The sequence below is a fragment of the Aspergillus niger genome (assembly GCF_000002855.4).
Source record: "Aspergillus niger supercontig An01".
NCBI classification, from domain to species: Eukaryota; Fungi; Ascomycota; class Eurotiomycetes; order Eurotiales; family Aspergillaceae; genus Aspergillus; species Aspergillus niger.
The window spans coordinates 1,548,625-1,568,674 of record NT_166518.1 but is presented as its reverse complement, the minus strand read 5'-3'; the positions used below and the strand labels follow the sequence as shown (position 1 = coordinate 1,568,674).

Below are 20,050 nucleotides of genomic sequence, written 5' to 3'. Positions count from 1 at the left end.
TCGTAGAAATAGATAAGCTATCAAAGTAAGCTAGGGATTCAACAAGATACATTCATTGTTAATATTCAGGCTTATTTCTCCAAATTTATTCATCAGTCAATACTGTTAGCAGACTATCACAACAAGTTGGCTGGATGGTGTAGTTGGTTATCACGTATGCTTCACACGCATAAGGTCCTGGGATCGAGCCCCAGTCTAGTCACTTTTTTGTTTTTCCTTTTGATCTTTCCTAAACACACCACTCCCTGCGCAATCAACATGTCTGCTTTTTTTATCTTTGCTAATTTGTACGAAGTGAATACAATATCCCATAGGGATAGAAAACACCCTATATACAAACCACCAATTACAACCCAATACCCCACAAGATTGACTCTGCATACTCCCCCTAGCAACTCCCTCCCCAGCTAACTAACCTAGTACTTATCTAACCGCCCGGCAACCACCACCTAACTAGTTACCTCTCCGCATCTCCTCCGCTCTCACTCACTTAAGTATACGTATCCGCATCTCCCCAATTCCTCCCATCCTACAACTCCCACCTCCAACCTCCAACCAATTCATCCGTCCATTCACACATACACCATCTACCAAAATGCGCCTCCCAACTCTCGCCGCCCTCCTCACCCTCTCCCTCACCACCCTCGCCTCCGCCGCCGACCTCGGAATCGAAGTCACCCACGCGGTCGAATGCACCCGCAAGACCCAAAACGGAGATACAGTGTCCATGCACTACCGGGGCAAGCTCGCCTCCGACGGATCCGAGTTCGATGCTAGTTACAACCGCGGCACTCCGTTGAAGTTCAAGCTTGGTTCGGGGAGAGTTATTAAGGGGTATGTGTTTACCATCTTCCCACCATTGCTAGCTTGCTTTGGTGAGGAATTGTCTATGGAAATGGATGCTGATTTATTTGTCTGGGTGTAGATGGGACCAAGGTCTCCAGGACATGTGCATTGGGGAGAAGCGCACGTTGACGATTCCGCCGGAGCTGGGATACGGTGATCGCGGTATTGGACCGATTCCTGGCGGTGCGACGTTGATTTTTGAGACGGAGTTGGTGGGTATTCAGGGGGTTGATAAGGATGAGTTGTGATCTTTTTTTCTTCTCAATTCCTTTTTCTATATATGTGTATGTGGGGTATAACGATATGGGTCTATTTGTATCGTCTAGGGTATCATCTTCTAAAGTGTAGATTAGGTACACGGATCAACAGCAATGAGTCTAAATAAATATACAGGGGGTTAATCCATCGCATCCAGCTTGTTATCTGACTCGTCGTTCTCGGAGACGAGTATCCCCACGAGGCATTCTCCTAGTATAGCATCCCAGTTTACCCACGGGTGGATCTCGAAGAATAATTTGCCCGAGTCCTTGCCCGCGCCGCGGAGAAGCTCTCCCCGGCCGCCGGGGTGGAAGGGGAGGTAGGGTGTGATGTTGTAGACTTTCCCCTGGTATGATGTCCATGCGTCCATGCCCTTTCGGCCATTTTGTGCTTTCAGCATCGACGGCGTCACTCGGATCAAGGTTGGAGGGAGGTTTGCTCCCCGCAACTTGTTGTTTGGGTTGGATGTCAACGCAGCCCAGTCTAGGGGTGAATATCCCGGTTCGAGAACCGCTCGTTTCGAAGAGCTGGACGGTTTGGCGGTCACCTTCGTCGGGGCGAGCGTGCTGCTCGAGAGGCCGCTGCTTGGCGGAACGCGCAGGGAGGCAGCAGCGGAGGGGGGTGGACGCAATGAGCTCGAGCTCGTATTATTCGGGCGTGGGGGATATCGCCCCGGTGCAAGGGAGGGCGCAGAAGTAGTCTGCGATGCGATCGGACGGAGACGCGGCGGGGCCGGGGGAGGCATAAGAGAGGAGCTTTTTGCGGGGTTGGACTGCTGTGGCGGGGGTGGCGGAGGCATGAGAGTGCTGTCTACCATCTTGGTCTGGTTTAGGGGTTGAAATGGTGGTTTCATCGTGCTTTGGGTTCGAGCGCTGTCACTGCCGGACTGGATTTGCGGTACTGAGGGGCGGGGATGATCGGCGCTGTCGTCTAGTCGGAAAGAAGGTACTTCCAGCGCTGGTGCGCTGGATGGAGTTGCCTTGGGGGTGGTCTGGGTGTCGCTCGCAGCATCATCCTCGTCAATAGGGGGCTTTGCTTCGCCGTTGGCTGTCGTTTCCTCTGTCGCAGGGGGGTTGACGGGTTTCGGAAGTGGTTTGGATGACGGGGGCTCAGGAGCCCAGGTTCCGGGGGGATAGCGATACAGCAGGAAGCATGCTGTTGCAATGAGTGTGGCGACCCCGACCCAGCCCATGCTGGATGTATTCTCAGTATAGTGACAGAGATACTGGCTAATGTTAGATTGTAAGCCACATGCCCAAACCGCGGAGAACATTGCCACGTGATACCTCCGGATTTCCGATGTGCATGATTAGTAATATATGCGTTATACAGGGTCCTGCTATTTGCACTGTTTGGTCCTGCGATAAGCGTGATAAGATGCTCGATTAGGAAGGTGCATGCAAGCGATGTCGGTTGACTTTGTTTACTTCTCTTGCCTTAGTCAAGTCACGGTATGCTGGTTGTGTCTGGAAAATACTGTTTCAGTTGATATAAGCAACATATGGTGCGAATATGCTGAAGTCCAAGCAAGGGATCTCGTCTCGTTTGTTAGCGATGATTGGTGGACTGAACAGGATGGCTGGCTAGACTGAGACAGTGAGGAGAACTGAAGCTATACTTCTGGTTAGAGGCTACCCTCGGCTACAGAGTTTCTCTACATTACTGACAGTAGACATGCAGCTGCAGCGCTCCTACCGTCCCTGGAACAATTCAACCGCAGAATGCAGATCCATTCCTGACCCCGTGCGGTGGCTATTTATTGACCTCATCTATCCCTCGATGCATCAGCACCTACCACAATCAACATGGGTCGACACTTCGCTCTCAGTTGGCTGGCAACATGTCTGCCCTTGGCCACAGCAACCAACCTCTACGCTACCCACTATGACGGCTCCGTCTACAGTCTCTCCCTCCAGCGCAGCGACGACACCTACTCCCTGTCCATCGCCTCCTCGCTAAAGACTTGCGGCTCGATGCCCAGCTGGCTGACCTTTGACTCGGCCTCGCGCATTCTATACTGCTCTGATGAGTCTGGCGATGCGTCCACCAACGGATCTCTGACCACTCTGGCGGCCGACGAGGACGGCACCCTAACGGAGATAGCCACTGCCGCGGCACCTGGAGGCGGCGTGAACAGTATCTTCTATAGCGGTGATGACGGCACTCAGTATTTAGCTATCGCTCACTAGTATGTTCCTCGACTTCGGCGTGTGGTTGTATCTAACGGTTGCAGTGGTGGCTCCGCGATGTCGACATTCCGTCTTCCTTTGAATCAGGGAGATGAGAACCTCCAGGTTTTCCGCTACAACCTCTCCGAAACCAAACAGAACCCGCAGCAGAATGCGCCCCATCCTCACCAAGTCCTCCTGGACCCAACTGGATCGTTTATACTCGTGCCGGATCTGGGAGCGGATCTCGTCCGCGTGTACGCCATCGACAAGTCTAGCGGTGAATTGGATGGGACCTGTCCTGACCTCTCTTATCCAGAGGGGAGCGGACCGAGACACGGCCTTTTCTGGCAGACGGAGCACTCTACACTCACCAGACAACTCAAGACTCGGCAGCAGGACAGTCAAGTCCTGTACATTGTCGATGAATTGGACGGACACTTCAAAGGGTTCACGGTCTCCTACACGTCCGATGGCTGTCTCGGCTTTGATGAGTTCCAGTCCTTCGAGCCGTACACCGAAGGCCAGCTACCGGACGGGGCCACGCCATCAGAAATCCGTCAAGCGGGCAATTCCTTGTATGTGTCGATCCGGAGTGATCAAGGCTTCGCCCCCAACGATTCAATGGCAAATCTGGACCACTCTTCGAATAACACGATCACCTTGAACGAACTCACCTCATCGTATGGCACGGTTCCCCGCACTTTTGTGATTAACCAGGCGGGCGATTTGGTTGCGATTGGCGATCAATCGTCGTCGAACGTTGCGATCGTAGCGCGGGACCCGCAGACTGGAAAGCTGGGGGATGAGGTGGCAAATGTGCAGATCGGCGAACCGGGGGTGGTCGGTACATCGACGGGGTTGAGCAGTGTGGTATGGGATGAGTAGATTCCACCCAAAGATATGATAATATGCATTCCTGATATCTGGCAGTAATCCGTCAGTACTATCTGATTGTAGACAAGCGTTGCTAAGATAATAGCCGATAAGCATTGAAGATCACGGGTCGGCAGTATAAATGGTAGTGAGGGTTGTACGACAACACCGTTACAGCGGGTGCTTCTCCCGCCACTGTTAAGTAAGCGTGAACCAGCGATGCAAAGCACCTCAAAAACGGGCAACTTGCCTCTATCCCAAATCTTTTCCGGTCAGTTGCCACCCTGCTGATTGAGTAGACAGCAATTCCAGTGATCATCCGACTATGATCGCAAGAGGCAAGGCAGCCGACAGCCGAGTGCGTGAGAAGCGGGGACCATGGCGTGATTCACTGATTGGTTCCAACATGCGGATTGACCGTCTCCTCACTTGGATTGCCAATCGGATGGTGATGCCCCTCTCCATCTGATACTCTTCTGCCATCATTCTGGTTTCTGGTGCGGTTAATGGCGAGGCCGCGTGCCTCAGCCGAGAGCCGATGGCGTAGTACGGGGTAGATGCCACTTAAATACCCCTGTCTTCGCTTCTGGTCAGCTGTGAGTTCAGCTGTGAGCTTACATCTTAGTCTCTTGCCCATATTATACATCATGGCTCCGAAACGCCCCAACTTCCTCGTGGTCGTCGCTGATGATCTGGGCTTCTCTGACATTGGTTGCTTTGGAGGAGAGATTCGCACTCCCAATCTCAACCGTCTGGCTCAAGAGGGCGTTCGCTTTACGGACTTTCACGCTGCGGCAGCATGCTCGTATGTCCTCTCCTGCCACTATACTCTCAACAGTGTCTAACAATTAATCCAGTCCCACTCGTGCCATGATCATGACCGGTACCGATCATCACATCGCCGGTCTGGGTAACCTCGTCGAATGGACCAACATCTCCGGTCAGAATGACCCCAAGGGCGGCGGCATGAGCACCGCTCCTCAGCGCGGTATGCCTGGATATGAAGGCTATCTCAACGAGCGCGTTGTCGCTCTCCCCGAAGTCCTCCGCGACGGAGGCTACCACACCCTGATGGCAGGCAAATGGCACCTGGGTCTTACCCCAGAGCGCTCTCCCTACCGTCGCGGCTTTGACCGTTCTCTTGCCCACCTCCCTGCCTGCTCCAACCACTATGCCTATGAGCCCCAGCTCCAAGGCACCGATGAGACTCCCACCTTCCTCGAAGCTAGTTACATCGCCCTGCACACGGAAGACGACCATTACGTCAAGAAGCTCCCTGATGGATGGTACTCGTCCGATGGCTACGGCGACAAGATGCGTGATTACCTGAAAGACTGGCACGAACGCGGCGATGACCGGCCTTTCTTCGCCTATCTCCCCTTCACAGCACCCCACTGGCCCCTGCAAGCTCCCCGCGAGTACATCGACCACTACCGCGGTGTCTACGATGAGGGTCCTGATGTCCTGCGCCAACGCCGTCTTGAGCGCCTCAAGGCCCTCGGCATGATTCCCGACAGCGTCGAGCCTCATCCTGTGGTTGCAGAGGAAGACGAGGCCAAGCCCTGGTCTGAGCTCTCCCCAGAGGAACAGAAAATGTCCTCCACCGCGATGGAAGTCTTCGCCGGTATGGTCGAGTGCATCGACGCCAACGTCGGCAAGGTCGTCGACTATCTCGCCTCTATTGACGAGCTGGACAACACGTTCGTCTGCTTCATGTCCGACAACGGTGCCGAGGGCGCAGCCTACGAAGCCTACCCTCTTGTGAAGAGTGGTGTCCTCCCTCATCTTCAGAAATACTACGATAATTCGCTCGAGAACCTGGGCAACTACAACTCCTTCATCTGGTACGGACCGCGATGGGCGCAGGCAGCCACCGCCCCGTCTAGATTGTATAAAGCATACACTACCGAGGGAGGCGTTCGCGTTCCCTTCCTTGCTAGATTCCCTACTTCAGTACAGACATCCCCTCAGGTTCAGGCCGGTGCTATAACAGACCAATTCGCCACTGTCATGGACCTCGCCCCTACGATCCTGGACATGGCCGGCCTCAAGCACCCCGCACCGACATACCAGGGACGGGAAATTGTTCCTATGCGCGGGAAGTCCATCTACCCCTGGGCCAATGGCAGCGCCGCGCGCATCCACCCAGAGGACTTCATCCAGGGCTGGGAGACCTGTGGTCGTGCGGCCCTGCGCTACGGCGACTGGAAGATCGTGTATATCCCGAAACCGAAGGGACCAGAGCGCTGGCAGCTGTATAACCTGAGGAATGATCCGGGAGAAGTGCACGATCTGGCGGAGAATGAGCCGGAGAGGATGGAGGTGTTGTTGAAGTTGTGGGATCAGTATGTGCTTGAGACGGGAGTGATTCCGTTGAGTCCGGATCTGGGAGAATTCCTCGAGGCGATGGACGAGCAGATGAAGGAGAATGTGTGGATGGAGTTTGATTATTGGAAGAAGGGGGCGAGGGAGGAGCCGGACAAGTTTACGAGAAAGCCGTTGAGGTTTGGGGGGTTGCAGAAGACGGTGAAGCAGTTCTAGGTGCTGCTGCTGCTGCAGCTGGGTATTATGCTGGCCATAATTTCTTAGTTTTGTCTTAGATGGTAGTTAGATACACATAGTTTGAGATAGATGTGGATACTACTCATCAATACAATCACAATTATCTAAAGAATTATTCAAACATTGAAGCATATTAAGAAATATAGCATCCCCTCCTCACCACATTCCCTCCCTCCACCACAACCTTCATCCTCCCCTTCCCTACCCTTCCATCCACCCTCCCACTCACAACCACCTTTTCTCCCCCCAACACGCTCACGTAATTATCCTCCCACCACACATCCACCTCCTCATCAGCATCATCCACCATCGCGATCCTCACAAACCACGCCGGTACCTTATCCCGATTTACCAGCGTGACCTTCAACCCTCCGCCATCACCCATCTCCCCAGTGACAACCACCTCTACCCTCGGCAATCCCATCAACGACGTGAAATTCGCATAAGAGTTCACAGGCGTAGTATACCACGTCGACTCATCCCAGCTCAGAACGTCAAGTTGAGAAGGCAGAGTATACACATTCCTACTCAGCACTTCTCCCCCATCCTTCTTCAAAACTAATCGAAGAAAAACCACTCCATTCCATCCCCCATCTCCAACCCAAGGGAAGATAGAGGTGACTTTCTTCGACATCGTCGGACCCAGCTCCACACTTCCTACCTCTCTATGAAATAGATTCTTCCCAGCTAGATCTACCACATCAACCACCACCACCCTCCCTTCTTTCCCCTCAATCCCGTGATTTATGATATAGATATCCCCATTCAAGTGATCAACCGTAACATGCTCCCCTCTACACCCCACCTTCACTCCATAATAACCCCCTCCCCTCTTCAAATAGAAGTCAACGAGTTGCCAATGTAAACTCGGCCACGCACTATTCAGCATCCAGTACACTACCCCCGTCGCAGCCCTACCGGATCTATTCTGCCGTATAGCAAACGCCTCGAATTCAGCCCTCGTCGCCTCATAATCCATCACCTGCGCCAGAAACACATACTCCTCCAACGAAGTCGGCTTACCATACCTCTCCCACAGCGCAGCATTATACACACCCCTTGTATGGAACTGCGATCCGGAGGGAGACATATGGTACATCCCTGCATCTTTCTCTTTCCACAACGTATCCAGTTCCTGGGGAGAAAGGAATCGTCGGAGGCTGGGGAGTTCGGGGGTCCCTACGCCTGCACCCTGCTCTGAGCCGAAGCCATACGCGGCGCCGAGCTGCTCGGAGTACCAGTAGTTAGGGGGCACCCAGTCATATGGGCCGAGCATTTTCATTCCCGATGGGTGGATTCGAGAGGAGGCGGAGGAGATGATGGGGTTGGTCCAGTCGGAGTGGTTCAGGGCGGTGGTGTAGAGGGTGCTGGCGCGGGTGTTGGGGGGGTAGTCGGAGCCGAGGAGGAAGGCGAGGATGGATGGGTGGGGTTGCAGGGTTAGGGATTCGTGGGTGAGACTTGAGGAGGCGGTTAGGTAGTCGTTGGTTGTCCAGGGGTAGTGTCTTTCGAGGTCGGTGTTGTACTTTATTTATCTATTAGTATATGTGGTTGATGGAGGTAAAGGGGGGATAAGGGTAGGAGTATACCTCCCACGCCTCCCACTTATCGCAACACTCCCACCCCGCCAGCACCATGACCCCCATCCGATCAGCCAGATCATAGAACTGCGGGTGTTCGAGCTTGCCTTCTAGTCGGATTGTGTTGAGTCCCATATCCAGCACAGCTTGGAAGAGTGTGCGCACGCGATCGATATCAAACCGGAGGAATATGTCGGGGCTGTATCCAGCCCCTCGCACATGGAAGGGATATCCGTTGACTTTGAACGAGATATCTTTTTCATCGCCATGTTCAGTTAACGTAGCAGTGACAGAGCGAATCCCGAATGAGCACTCCGCGCGATCAGATAACTTCCCATCATCGAGGGTGAAATTCGCAAGCACGGTATACATATCCTGTCTTCCCCAGGTAGCAGGCCACCATATCTTGGCATTCGGGATAGTAACTGCTGCTTCGACGGTGGTGGTTTCTCCTCCTCGTAGAGTCACTGGCTTTGCAAACTCCACTCCTTTATCGTTAGTATCATCATGAAAGACCCTCCCCATAAACACCACACTGACACTCTCATCCCTCCAATTCCTCACCTCAACCTTAACCCTCACCTTCACATCCCCCTCCCCATTAACATCAACATCCCCAACAACAACAACCCTCACCCCTCCCATCCCCACCCCGTTTACCCTCCTAACCCCCACCCCCCTCCAAACCCCCATCCCATTATCCGGCGGAGGAGGATTCCAATCCGCCCAGCCCACCCCGAAATCCCTCATATAATCCACCGGATACACCCTCACCACCACCTCATTCTCTCCATCTTTCAGTCGGCTAGAAATATCATATTCCTGGCCGTTGTATGCTCCAGATATAGAGGCTATTTGGTGGCCGTTGATGAAGAGGTCTCCGCGGGAGGAGATGCCGTGCGTTGTTAGGAGGATTTGTTCGTGGGAAAGCAGGGGGGAGAGGGTAAGGGAGGTGGTGTAGAGCCAGGGGGATTGGAAGGGTGTTGTGGGAATGAGGGAGAGGGTGGTGCTGTGGAAGATGGTGGATTCGTTGTAGGGGAGGATGGGGTTTGGTTGGTTTTGGGGGTGGAGGAGGGCGGCGAAGATTGTGGAGTGGGGGGTTGTGGTTGTGAGGTTGAGTGGGTTTGGGGTGGTGTTGGTGTTGGTGGGTTGGATGTGCCAGGTTGGGATGGTGATGCGGTCTCCTGGGGAGGGGATTAGGGTTGTGGTGGTGGTGGTGAGTAGGAGGGATGAGAGAAGGAAAAGGAAGGATGGTAGTGGGAGGTGCATTATGAATGATAGTATAGAGGTGTAGATTTAAATAAACTAGAGAGGTGCTGGGACATTTATATTGCCGGAATGAAGGCATCACACCGACGTCGTCATATATTCAGCTTCGCTAATTATTACTCAACTTCCACTTTCCACCCTGCAGTCCACTCGCCTTACCTCCCACCAACTGCACCTTCACTCCCCGGTCCGACACCAGCTGTCCGCTCACATCCCCCAGCTCCACCGATCCAGTCGTCCCGTTCGGCGTGCTGAACGACAGTTCCTGATATCTACCCCCCGATCTGCTGAAGCTTGACGCGAACGACCCCAGTCGGGTACTAAACCCAGCCTCGACCTGGGTCAAATTGCCCGGTTGTGGCTTATACAGCCAGGTCGCACCCGCCGGTCCTGTCACACGCAACCCGGCCGTGTAGATGGTCAGCGCGGACGTCGGTCCCGTGGCCCAGCCGTGCGCGTGCGACACCCGCGGCGTATTGGTGTACGGTGCGTAGGCCAGCGATCCGTCCGTGGAGTACCCCTCGATGAAGGTGGAGTTGGTCATCCGCGGGTCATCCAGCATGAATCCCCACTGCAGCCGGAGGAGATCGAGGGCGCGATCAGGCTGGCCAGCCTGGTAGTGGGCTTGCAGCTCGAAGCCGCCGATGAAAGGCGACACCGTTGCACCCGCCTCCGGGGCGGGTGCGCCGTAAGGTCCCCAGCGGGCAGCGAGCGATTCAGAAACGATGGCACTCTGGTTGGCAGAGAGGGTAAGGTTTGCCTTGACAGCCCAGGAGTTGCCATCTTGCGGGTGCAGGGTGGTGGTCTCGTTGTCGGTGTAGAGACCGTTCTTGTCGTCCCAGAGAAGTTCGTTTGCTACAGTCTTGATCCGGGCCGCAGTGGTGGTCCAGTTCCTGATGGGTGCGTTGTCATTGAGGGTCTGGGCGAGAGAGATGGCATCGTTGAGGACGTAGTACAGAATCGCGTTGGCTTCGATGTTCTGTTCTTATTAGCATTGCACTGATTGTCTTCTGCTGTGTACTTACATGTGCCCCCATGCCAAACCTCAGCCAGTCAGCACTTGCTGTGATATTGGCCAGGCCCGTGCTGTCCACGCTCGACAATGCCCATTGCACACCCTTCTTGTATTGACCCCAGTACCGGGTCAACCACGCGCGGTCCCCAGTGTACTGATAATAGGATGCAGCGCCAACCAGGCTGTGGAGATGGTAGGTGAAGCTAACCGTGTCGAAGAATGGTTTCCCAGCATAGGGAAGTCGGCCATCAGGTTTCTGGAGAGCATACAAGGATTCCAATGCCGTGCGGACACTATACAGATCCTCGGTGCTGACAGCCACGCTCTCCAAAGCAATGGACATATCACCTGGCCAGACAAGCCGGTCACGCTTGGCTCCATCAGTCAAGGTGCTGCTGCCATTGGTGATGGTGTAGTTTGTCCACCACTTGTCCGTCTGCGGAAGTGAGATGGTCTCAGACGAGGTGATGACGCCCAGGCCCACCAAAGCGTCTCCCGTAGTGGGATCGATACTGCATAACTGCAGGGTATAGGCACCGGCATACCAAATGCGGTTGAGGAGCTCATCGTTGCTGTGGAAGTACCCCGTGTACGCACGAAGGTCCTGTGTGGGAGATGCCGTATAGTTGATCTTGACGCTGTTGAGAGAGACCGTGGCGGTGGTGTTGCTAACAACCGTCATATACCGGAACGCGCCCCGGTTGTACTTCTTTTCCACTGTATACAGGCCCGCTCCCTGACCGACAGCGAACCAGAGCGGAGTATCAAGGCCCGCATCCTGAGTAGCATCGCATGCCTCGCTACTGATCCACATACTAGACTCGGTGAAGGTCACGCCGATAAAGGCGGAATCGGAGGAGGCGGAAGCAACATCCACAGACACGATACCAGCAACATTGATGCCAAAGTCATATGTCACCGACGAGACGCCGTTAAAAGTGGCCTGCCCACCGGCACCCGTTAAGGCGGCCGCATTGGTGACGGAACCGTTCACCTGGCGAACGGACGCAGGAGCCAAGTCGCGAGAGCTCGGGGCTAGGATGTACTCCTCGTAGGGCACGGCCAACGCCTCAGTGGCCAGTAAGGCCGACAGCAGCCAGGAAGACCACATTGTGAGATGATTTTGGTGAAACTGGGTGTCTCTCAAGCTGGCTTTCTGCACGGCTAAATATCGGCCATCAAGCTTAGTCGGTACAATGGCAGCCGATGGTAGCAACGATCAAAGTTATCGGTAGATCATCCTTCCGAGGAATGACGCATATCTGCTGGTTCTCCACTGCTACTCAGGTTCGGTGATGGACGGAAATGACGCGCGTGGGGACGTGAGGCGATCGTGCTGTTGGTTGGTTGGTTGGCAGACAAACTGCAATGCATGACTTGGCAGCCATCGGCAGGTGGACAATGGAACAAGAGACTGGAATCGATGGGTCCTCGAGATGAAAAGAGGAGACGCGATGAGGAGAAAAGTTGGGGAGAGAGGAGAATCGGCAAGAGGGATCGCGCGAGAGCCGGAAATGCCGAGTGTTGCCTAATGGCCAGTCCACAGGATCTGTTCGCTGCATTTGCTGCAATTCCCCACGGGGGTCGGGTTAGCCCGCCGCTGAAGATCCACTGCACCCGACTATTCCCATGCAGAGGCAGAGAGCACTTACAAAATCATATAGCTTGGAACCAGACCATGAAATAAATTTAGAAAGCGCAAGATATAACTTAGATACATTTAACATCATAATAACGCCTCAGTTGCTACCTCCTATTCATCGGAAATCCACTATAGGTTTGCATGCGGGTGAGTCGCCGATGCCGTATCGCTGTCACTCAACAGACTGCGGCGCACACCTGCGGCATTCATGGACGCTACTCGATGAACAGGACTGCCCCCTCGACTGACGGGAAACAAATTCGCCTGGCTGACGGGCGTCTCAGACATCTCACGACCAGGAGCAGTGTCGCGGGCCGGATCTTGGTGACTTCGATGCAGTCCCTCACTAGCAACAGACCCAGTGTCGTCGATCAAACTGCCTTTGTTCCACATCTCCGGCGTGCCCTCACCCCGAGCAGTCGTGCCGAGCGCATCCAGCTCCGTGATCAACTGGCTCCCCGACTTGGCAAAGGACCCCCGGTCGTCCCGCATCGGCCGATAGCGCATGTCCGGATTCTTCGAGAAGATAGCGTTAACGGCGGAGTAAAGAACGAGGAGGAGCAGAATGAGCGCAAAGGCGGCATTGTACACAAAGAAAATGACCCCCATCACACCGGTCACGATGCCGGGCTGGTCGAAGACGTTGGAAAAGAAAAGCAACAAGATGGAATTTAAAAAGTTGATGGATGCGATGGCGATATTGTAGCCATTGGTTTTTTTGTCCATCCACGGTCGCACGATACTGATCCCAATAAGCGCCAAGGTCTCAATAATCACCATGGCCACCGTCTGCACCACCGGGGCCGGCTGGCTCAGACTGATGAACATCGCCTTGACGAAGATATACAGTAGTGCGAACACGAGGAAGTAGTAGGCGGTCGCTCGGTAATGCACATACAAAAACCCCAGCTTGTTCAGACATGCCTCGTCTGAGTAGAGGATATAGGCCGGGTTGCGATGCATCGCTACCGACCTCCGTGCGAGAATGATGACTCGGAAGGCAGCCCAGCCCAGCGTGCAGATCATGGAAACCAACATGATCACCGCCAAAACGACTTCGGCTGCCGAATCATGCTGCGTAAATTCCCACAGACAAAGGACGCACATCTGCGGAAATCCGATGAAAATGAGCCGATAGAGGATACCTTTCGACACATGAAAGTCGCCAAACTTGTCGGTCTTGGTCTTCCCTTTCTTCGCCAGAAAGTGGCTTCCCACCTTGAGCAACGCGACGATGATCATCACCACGGCGACGAAAAAGACGAAGAAGATGAAGCCGGTGAGGAAGATATTGGTGCCCTCAATGCCGGCCCTGAACCCCACACGATCGATTCCCCGCACCACTGTGGTGCCGGTAGTGGCAGTCTCCGACTGGGCATATTGTCGTTTGAACACATTGGTGACGCCATCAAAAGATCGCTTTCGTTTCAGAACTTCAACAGACGTAGTCGAGAGCTCGGACAAGACAGTCGACGGCGTACCGCCAGTTGCCCTTTGGTACCAGGTACAAATGGTATCCAAGAACTTAACATGGATGATCCCCATGCTCCATTGCATGTTCTGGGTCCATGCTTCCACGATCGGCGGCATGTGGACCGAGATCATCCCAAACATGGCCTGTGATTGCATGAAGCTGAAAAAGGCCAGCACGTTAGCGGCGACATGGGCCGCAGTGTTCGAGTTGCCCAGACCAGCTGCAACAGCTGAAGCGATAAGCCCGACGCCGGAGATCACCGCGGTCGTCCATCCGACTCCTTTCTGGTAGACTGTTTTTCCATTCGACAAGGTCGCTTCGAGACATGTAATACTGGTGCCGGTATCCGTGGAGTTGATGTAAACCCGAACGGTGGCATCAAGGTCTGGCACAGTGTATGCGATACCTAGAATTTTGTTAATAATACTATTAGACAATCAATGCGCGGGATACTACAGACCCGGGATCCGGCGCACCACATCTTCCGGAATTGTGACCGGGGCGTTCTGGACATTAATGGCACCGGCGCTCATCGGACAGAGACCCTCTATATTCATTTTACACGGATCCAACGTCTCACCAGTCAACTGGTAGCCATAGACGTCGACCGAGAGATCGGCAGTAACTTTGCCGGAGATGGCGGCCACGCCATCGAAACTCAGAACCAAGGAACGATTCTCGGGCGTGAAGCGGACGCTGAAGTAGGTGGCAGTAAAATTGTTGCTATCCTGGCAGATATTCAAAGCATTTGATTCAATGAGTCTGGTTGCAGCGGCCAGCGGTGCTGTAGACGCGAGGAGGGCGCTGGTAAGACACGTTGACCAGCGCATTCTCACGTCTCACTTTAGGGGGTGGTGGGGAAGTGAAGATAAATGGGAGCGAATGACGGGGGGTGAGCAACTAGCGATTCCAGATAACGACTGACACCAGCGTGCTATCTGACATGTCGTCAAATGGCTGGCAAAATAGGGAAATGCAACAGAGTTGTCGAGGGGAGTTAGCGAGAGATTGAGCGGGAGGAAAAGCGACAGTCACACGCAGGATATAAGTCTGACGGGGACATGAAGTTGGAAGAGTCAGTGGCGCCGGAGGGAGTGGCCAGGCTTTTCTCCATCTGGTTGGCGGGCTTTGCAGGTGCCAAGCGGGTGTCAATGGATTCACGCAGGTTGCCTACAAGGGACTAGAGGGTTGTTGGTTGGGCTCAGGCTTCTTTTGCTGGACCCTTCGGGGCCGGATGCCCCCAGCTAAATTTAGACCCGATCGCCATCCAACGCTGACTGAGTTCCTCCGGCGCTACCACCAGCCTGCACCAATCGGTTAGTTTAGGAGCAGCAATGGCGCTGATGGAACTGTTGCGCGGTAAAGAGTGGGTGCTTTGATACTGAATCGAGCGATGCTGCTACATTCTATCATGCAAATGGACTATGCAATTTTTATTGTGATCCTACCAGGTACACCCGTCTTTGGCCCCAAACAGGATGATAGGGTCCATTCATTGGGCGTATTTAAGATAATGGACCGCTGATCATCCTGACAGTTAACCTAAGATAAGCATCGGGACAGGCGGAACAGATCAAATCTCCTTGCTTGACTGTCGTAGGGCGGGCGATCGGTGTACATACCAATGCGTGCCATAGCGATTGTTGGGATTAGTCTATATCATCTAATTACGGATTGCTGTGATGAACTACGGTTCGTAGTGCGCAATTGAAAGAGTGGTAAGCATAAGAAGAGGGTTGGAATAAACGACAAAGAGATAGATAGGGATGGTCAAAGGGGGAAAAAAAAAATAAAAGAAATAAAAAACCAAAAAGAATGGGACGAGCCGGGCTTGAACCGGCCACCTCCAGATCTTCAGTCTGACGCGCTCCCAGATGCGCCATCGTCCCGTAGTACTTGTTACACTGCTCACTTTAAAGTTTTATATTCTCCTGGCTTTTGTGTACCTAATTTACAACGCCATGTCTGCCATTGACTTTGTACCTCTATTCACCAGCATTGTTCCTGGTACTTTGGCCCTACCCATAGTTCATACACTTAAATGAAGCTAGAATCTGAGACGAACATCAACTTGAGCCCCACTATCTGGAAATTACCCCATCGCTGATCTGTAGCACTGCCCCATTATATATCAGAAGCTGCTGGGGTGAATGTAACATTAATTATCATATCGATTAGGCACCAACAATCATGAGCGCTTGTCATTACGACTGGACACTAATAGCGGCAGGGTCCAGGCATTACAGTGTTTCGACGGGCGGCTAAAGAGCCTATCTGAACAATGGCACGATCTGTGTCCGATTCATCTGGCGTTCCGCAGGACCCTGACCCTAGTATATACATCCATACTATTTATGTATTAACATACAAGGAAACTGTTGCGAGTGTTCTGATTCCATACAACACATTGACCCACCTAATCCCCTCATACATAAGTACTAATGACCAATGAAACCAACTCTCATATCCTAGGATGTCTCACATACCTTGTTCAAAGTCATAACATGTGAGCTCCTTCTGGCCCCGTCCAAGTGGAGAAGAAAAGGGGCCCCAATTGCAAATAAGCAACAATCGCCGTTAAACCCACCCATTCATCCGCTTCACTCATGCTTCAATAGAGCTGACACAAAGAAAATTCAAAACGGACTAAGTACAACACAGCCACTCGCATTCAACTTACCAGATTTGCTGGCATGATTTGTTGCTGGTGTATCCCCTGAGCTGCGGGGTAACATGGCCAGATCACGGCTTGAGCCTTGCGTATACCTCTACACTCCTAGTAGCTAGTAGTGTGCCCAGCAAACACAACCTATCCGGACTTCATCTACATTCCATCCCACCACTACTACTTCCAATTCTAAACAAACAGCCAAAGTAGCACCACACCATGCCCAAAATCCCCCTCCTAAAGGGCCTCCTCCTGCCCATCGGGGAGATCCCCTTAGACAGCATCCAACCAGACCCCAGCATCAGCTGCACCAAAAAGGACCTCAAAACAATCACATCCTATAACCTTCTTCCGAAGAAGGAAAAGAGCATGGTAGTTCCAGGTAGATCCCTCCCCAGCATTCACCCCCAAACCCGGATACTTATAGATTCAAAGGAACACCCCCCATCTACAAACCCCCCACAACCCCCCTCCTCATCCCCGCCGACTCCGGAAAATACATCCTCGACCCCAACAGCCACATCTTTCCCAAATGCTCCCTGGAACCTCTCCTCCGCGCCATCTCCACCACCAGCACCACCCCCAAACCAAGATTAAACCTCACCACAACGGACCTAATCACCGACCGACGCAACCTCCGCCTCCTGCTCTCCTTCGTCAGCGCCAACAAAAAGCCCTTCCGAATCAACATCGAAGTAATCCACTCCACAGTACTCTTCTCGACCTGGACATCCAGCAAAACCAACACCAACTTCGTAGGCAAATTCGAAGGCTACGGCCACTCCTTCGAGAAAACATCTACCTGGACGCCGCGCTACATCCGCGGAAGCATCATCCACAACAGAGTGGTACGGTATACCCTGGGCGGGATACACATCCTGCTTCGCTATGAAGTAGACGCATGCATGCCCGGGAAACCACACACTCCCAATCCCAATAATACCAACCAGCAAACCCCCACAGGGATAAATATAATCAATTCCGGCACCCTCGTCCCTCCGCACCGCATCATCGAGATCAAAACCGGCCCTGTGAATAAACGACTCGATAACTCCAAGAACCTATCGCAGATGTGGTTCTCGCATACTCCGATACTGTGTACAGGGCAGTATCAGCCCGACGGGACGTTTTTGCCCGCGCGGACGCAGAATATGGAGAAGGAGGGGAGGTTGGCGCAGTGGGAGAGGGATAATGAGGAGAAGATACGGAAGTTGGTGAGGGTGTTGGAGAGGGTGTTTGAGGTTGTGAGGGGGGTGCCGCATAAGTGTGCGTTGGTGCATAATGGGGATGGGGTGTTGAGGGTGTATCAGGATGATGGGAATGGGGCCGTGGGGAGGGGGGTGCCGGGGGATTTGCTGGGGTTGTGGGATGATGGGGGTGTCCCAGTTAAGTAAGTAGGGAGTGATGATGAGACTGACTTTATATCGTTGGTTTAGGGGGAATAGGATGGTCTCGCTACTAACTCGACCAGTTAAAGTGCACTGCAGTGGTAGTTGTGGTTGTCGGGAGATGATTGATATATAGTACTACTGCACTCACTCCCTTCAACCTCGACAAGGCTACTGAACGACAACTTGAAAAGAAAACTCAGCCTGGTTACAGAGCTAGCCATCAAGACACCAAGGAAGATAGCGGAGGCCACTTCCACACTGAGTGAAGCGGCTTGGGATTATGCAACAGAATTCTTGAAAGACCCAAGGATAAGAGTGGAATACTGATTGGAGAAGAGAACCGGTGTGTCAACTCAATGCAGGCCAAGGCAACTGAAGAGGCTTCAGTTCCCTTCGCCCTTACTTCCATCTTAATCGTCACTCTACTACACACTAGATAGATCAGACTTACTTTTTGGTCTTGTACTACGGCAGTGAGGATGATGAACGATGTCGTCTAATAAATCATTGAATTATGGATATCATACAAATCTCTATCCCGTAGCATCGCTAACTTTTACCGTAACCAACCATCCCAAAAACCAAAAAACGCCTACAACAATGCGCGAAGAACACCGGTCTGTTCCAACACAGCCCGGCGGCTGGTACCACCAACGGCATCCTTCAGTTCAACAGCACGCTCGTAGTCCAAGCAGGCCTGGACGCCCTCGTCGAACCGGGCATCCACAGTCTGCAGCTGCTCCAGAGACAGGGTGTCCATGGGCACGTTGTGCTTCTCGGCCAGTGCAACAACACGGCCCGAGATGTGGTGGCCTTCGCGGAAAGGCACGCCCTTGCGGACGAGGTAATCGGCAATCTCGGTGGCCAGCATCTCCGGCGCCAGCGCGGCGGTCATCTTCTCGGGGATAGTAGTGAGGGTGGAGAGAACACCAGTGGCGATCTGAATGCTGTCTCCGACAGTCTTGATGTGGTCGAGCAGGGGCTCGACACTCTCCTGAAGATCCTTGTTGTATGTGGTAGGGAGACCCTTGATGGTGCACATCAGACCGGCCATCTGGCCAAAGGCACGACCGGCCTTTCCACGCAGAAGCTCCAGGCTGTCTTTGAGAAAGTCAGTATAAATTTGCGTGTTATAGTAATCAAGGGGGCACTGACCTGCGTTCTTCTTCTGAGGCATCAACGACGAACCGGTCGAGTAAGCATCGGACAACCGAACAAAGCCAAACTCCAAGCTGCTGTAAATGATCAGATCCTCCGCCCAGCGGGAGATCTTGAGCATGAAGGAGCTGCCCCATTGCATGGTCTCCATAGCGAAATCACGGTCGGCCACAGCGTTCATCGAGTTGTAGAGCAGACCGTCAAAGCCAAGCTCCTTGGCCATGGCCTCACGGTCAATCTGGAAAGGGTTTCCTGCAAGGGCACCAGTACCCAGGGGACTGCGGTTGACACGCTTGATGACCTCACGCAGACGCTGGAGTTCGCTGGCAAAGGCGGTGGCATGGGACAGCAGCCAGTGGCTCCAGCGGACCGGCTGGGCCTTCTGCAAGTGAGTGTAACCGGGCATGATGTAGTCGAGCTCAGACTCCGCACGGGCGATGGAGACCTTGACGAGATCGCACAGGAAGCTTTCCAGCTTGCGCAGTTCATCCCGCAGCCACAAGCGCATGTCCGTGGCAATCTGCTCGTTACGGGACCGGCCGGTGTGCAGCTTGCCTCCAATCTCCTTGCCGATAATCTCGGAAAGACGGCGCTCGTTGGCTGTGTGGATGTCCTCGTCGTTCTCCTTGGCGACGAAAGTGTTGGTGCTCCATTCCTCGGCGATCTGCTTGAAGCCGCGCTCGATCTCAGCGAACTCGTGTGCGGTCAGGATGCCGTTCTTGTGGTTGGCCCGGGCAAAGGCAATGGAGCCGGCAATGTCCTGCTTCCAGAAGATGCGATCGTAGGGCAGGGACATGTTGTACTGCACCATCAGGGGGTCGAGGCCCTCTGCAGCCGGACGAGAACATTAGCCGCTGTGCCATTGAGAGGCATTGAGGGGGGATTGGTGTACTTACGGGTAAAACGACCTCCCCAGAGCATGTTTTCAGCGACAGCCTTGTTACCGCTCATTTTGGATGTGTGTATAGTGAAGATTGGATGGATGGAAAGAAGAGAAGAAAGAATTGACGGTGTTGATAAAGGACAGCGACGGGACTGGCTGGCTGAATTAGGCAAGTCTGAATCACACCGTCCTGGCGATGACTGTGACTCCCCCCCAGCGACATCGGGGACGCTAGGCTGCTTCCAGATAACGCGCTTGGGCCA

The 20,050-nt window shown here is 53.5% G+C and overlaps 11 protein-coding genes and 2 non-coding genes across 13 annotated transcripts; 6 read left to right on the top strand and 7 right to left on the bottom strand.

Annotated features, from left to right (window-relative positions):
• The first annotated feature begins 128 nt into the window (after positions 1-128).
• tRNA-Val (CAC) lies at positions 129-202 on the top strand. Its single transcript has one exon. It is a non-coding gene; the product is annotated as a tRNA-Val (tRNA).
• A 393-nt stretch (positions 203-595) lies between these two features.
• Positions 596-1,094, top strand: An01g06670 (uncharacterized protein; the record flags this gene model as incomplete). The annotated part of the gene is made up of 2 exons (XM_001389054.3): positions 596-834; positions 926-1,094. 2 exons carry the CDS (start codon positions 596-598, stop codon positions 1,092-1,094), a joined length of 408 nt encoding a protein of 135 aa, XP_001389091.1.
• A 149-nt stretch (positions 1,095-1,243) lies between these two features.
• Positions 1,244-2,296, bottom strand: An01g06660 (uncharacterized protein; the record flags this gene model as incomplete). Its single annotated transcript, XM_059748849.1, has 1 exon — positions 1,244-2,296. The coding sequence occupies one exon, from the start codon at positions 2,294-2,296 to the stop codon at positions 1,244-1,246; it is 1,053 nt and encodes a 350-aa protein (XP_059603193.1).
• Positions 2,297-2,909: 613 nt separating this feature from the next.
• Positions 2,910-4,160, top strand: An01g06650 (uncharacterized protein; the record flags this gene model as incomplete). The annotated part of the gene is made up of 2 exons (XM_059748847.1): positions 2,910-3,271; positions 3,338-4,160. 2 exons carry the CDS (start codon positions 2,910-2,912, stop codon positions 4,158-4,160), a joined length of 1,185 nt encoding a protein of 394 aa, XP_059603192.1.
• A 635-nt stretch (positions 4,161-4,795) lies between these two features.
• Positions 4,796-6,689, top strand: An01g06640 (uncharacterized protein; the record flags this gene model as incomplete). Its single annotated transcript, XM_001389051.3, has 2 exons — positions 4,796-4,953; positions 5,006-6,689. 2 exons carry the CDS (start codon positions 4,796-4,798, stop codon positions 6,687-6,689), a joined length of 1,842 nt encoding a protein of 613 aa, XP_001389088.3.
• A 154-nt stretch (positions 6,690-6,843) lies between these two features.
• An01g06630 (uncharacterized protein) lies at positions 6,844-9,556 on the bottom strand (the record flags this gene model as incomplete). Its single annotated transcript, XM_001389050.1, has 2 exons — positions 6,844-8,232; positions 8,297-9,556. 2 exons carry the CDS (start codon positions 9,554-9,556, stop codon positions 6,844-6,846), a joined length of 2,649 nt encoding a protein of 882 aa, XP_001389087.1.
• A 109-nt stretch (positions 9,557-9,665) lies between these two features.
• On the bottom strand, positions 9,666-11,682 carry An01g06620 (uncharacterized protein; the record flags this gene model as incomplete). The annotated part of the gene is made up of 2 exons (XM_001389049.1): positions 9,666-10,535; positions 10,582-11,682. 2 exons carry the CDS (start codon positions 11,680-11,682, stop codon positions 9,666-9,668), a joined length of 1,971 nt encoding a protein of 656 aa, XP_001389086.1.
• Positions 11,683-12,342: 660 nt separating this feature from the next.
• Positions 12,343-14,517, bottom strand: An01g06610 (uncharacterized protein; the record flags this gene model as incomplete). Its single annotated transcript, XM_001389048.3, has 2 exons — positions 12,343-14,093; positions 14,148-14,517. The coding sequence occupies 2 exons, from the start codon at positions 14,515-14,517 to the stop codon at positions 12,343-12,345; spliced, it is 2,121 nt and encodes a 706-aa protein (XP_001389085.1).
• Positions 14,518-14,921: 404 nt separating this feature from the next.
• On the top strand, positions 14,922-15,212 carry An01g06600 (uncharacterized protein; the record flags this gene model as incomplete). The annotated part of the gene is made up of 2 exons (XM_059748824.1): positions 14,922-15,003; positions 15,139-15,212. The coding sequence occupies 2 exons, from the start codon at positions 14,922-14,924 to the stop codon at positions 15,210-15,212; spliced, it is 156 nt and encodes a 51-aa protein (XP_059603191.1).
• A 291-nt stretch (positions 15,213-15,503) lies between these two features.
• Positions 15,504-15,576, bottom strand: tRNA-Phe (GAA). Its single transcript has one exon. It is a non-coding gene; the product is annotated as a tRNA-Phe (tRNA).
• Positions 15,577-15,724: 148 nt separating this feature from the next.
• An01g06580 (uncharacterized protein) lies at positions 15,725-16,422 on the bottom strand (the record flags this gene model as incomplete). Its single annotated transcript, XM_059748818.1, has 4 exons — positions 15,725-15,803; positions 16,056-16,103; positions 16,192-16,285; positions 16,368-16,422. The coding sequence occupies 4 exons, from the start codon at positions 16,420-16,422 to the stop codon at positions 15,725-15,727; spliced, it is 276 nt and encodes a 91-aa protein (XP_059603190.1).
• Positions 16,423-16,574: 152 nt separating this feature from the next.
• An01g06570 (uncharacterized protein) lies at positions 16,575-18,012 on the top strand (the record flags this gene model as incomplete). The annotated part of the gene is made up of 3 exons (XM_001389045.3): positions 16,575-16,737; positions 16,791-17,745; positions 17,880-18,012. 3 exons carry the CDS (start codon positions 16,575-16,577, stop codon positions 18,010-18,012), a joined length of 1,251 nt encoding a protein of 416 aa, XP_001389082.3.
• A 326-nt stretch (positions 18,013-18,338) lies between these two features.
• Positions 18,339-19,855, bottom strand: An01g06560 (uncharacterized protein; the record flags this gene model as incomplete). Its single annotated transcript, XM_001389044.3, has 3 exons — positions 18,339-18,847; positions 18,902-19,732; positions 19,801-19,855. 3 exons carry the CDS (start codon positions 19,853-19,855, stop codon positions 18,339-18,341), a joined length of 1,395 nt encoding a protein of 464 aa, XP_001389081.1.
• Positions 19,856-20,050: the final 195 nt, after the last annotated feature.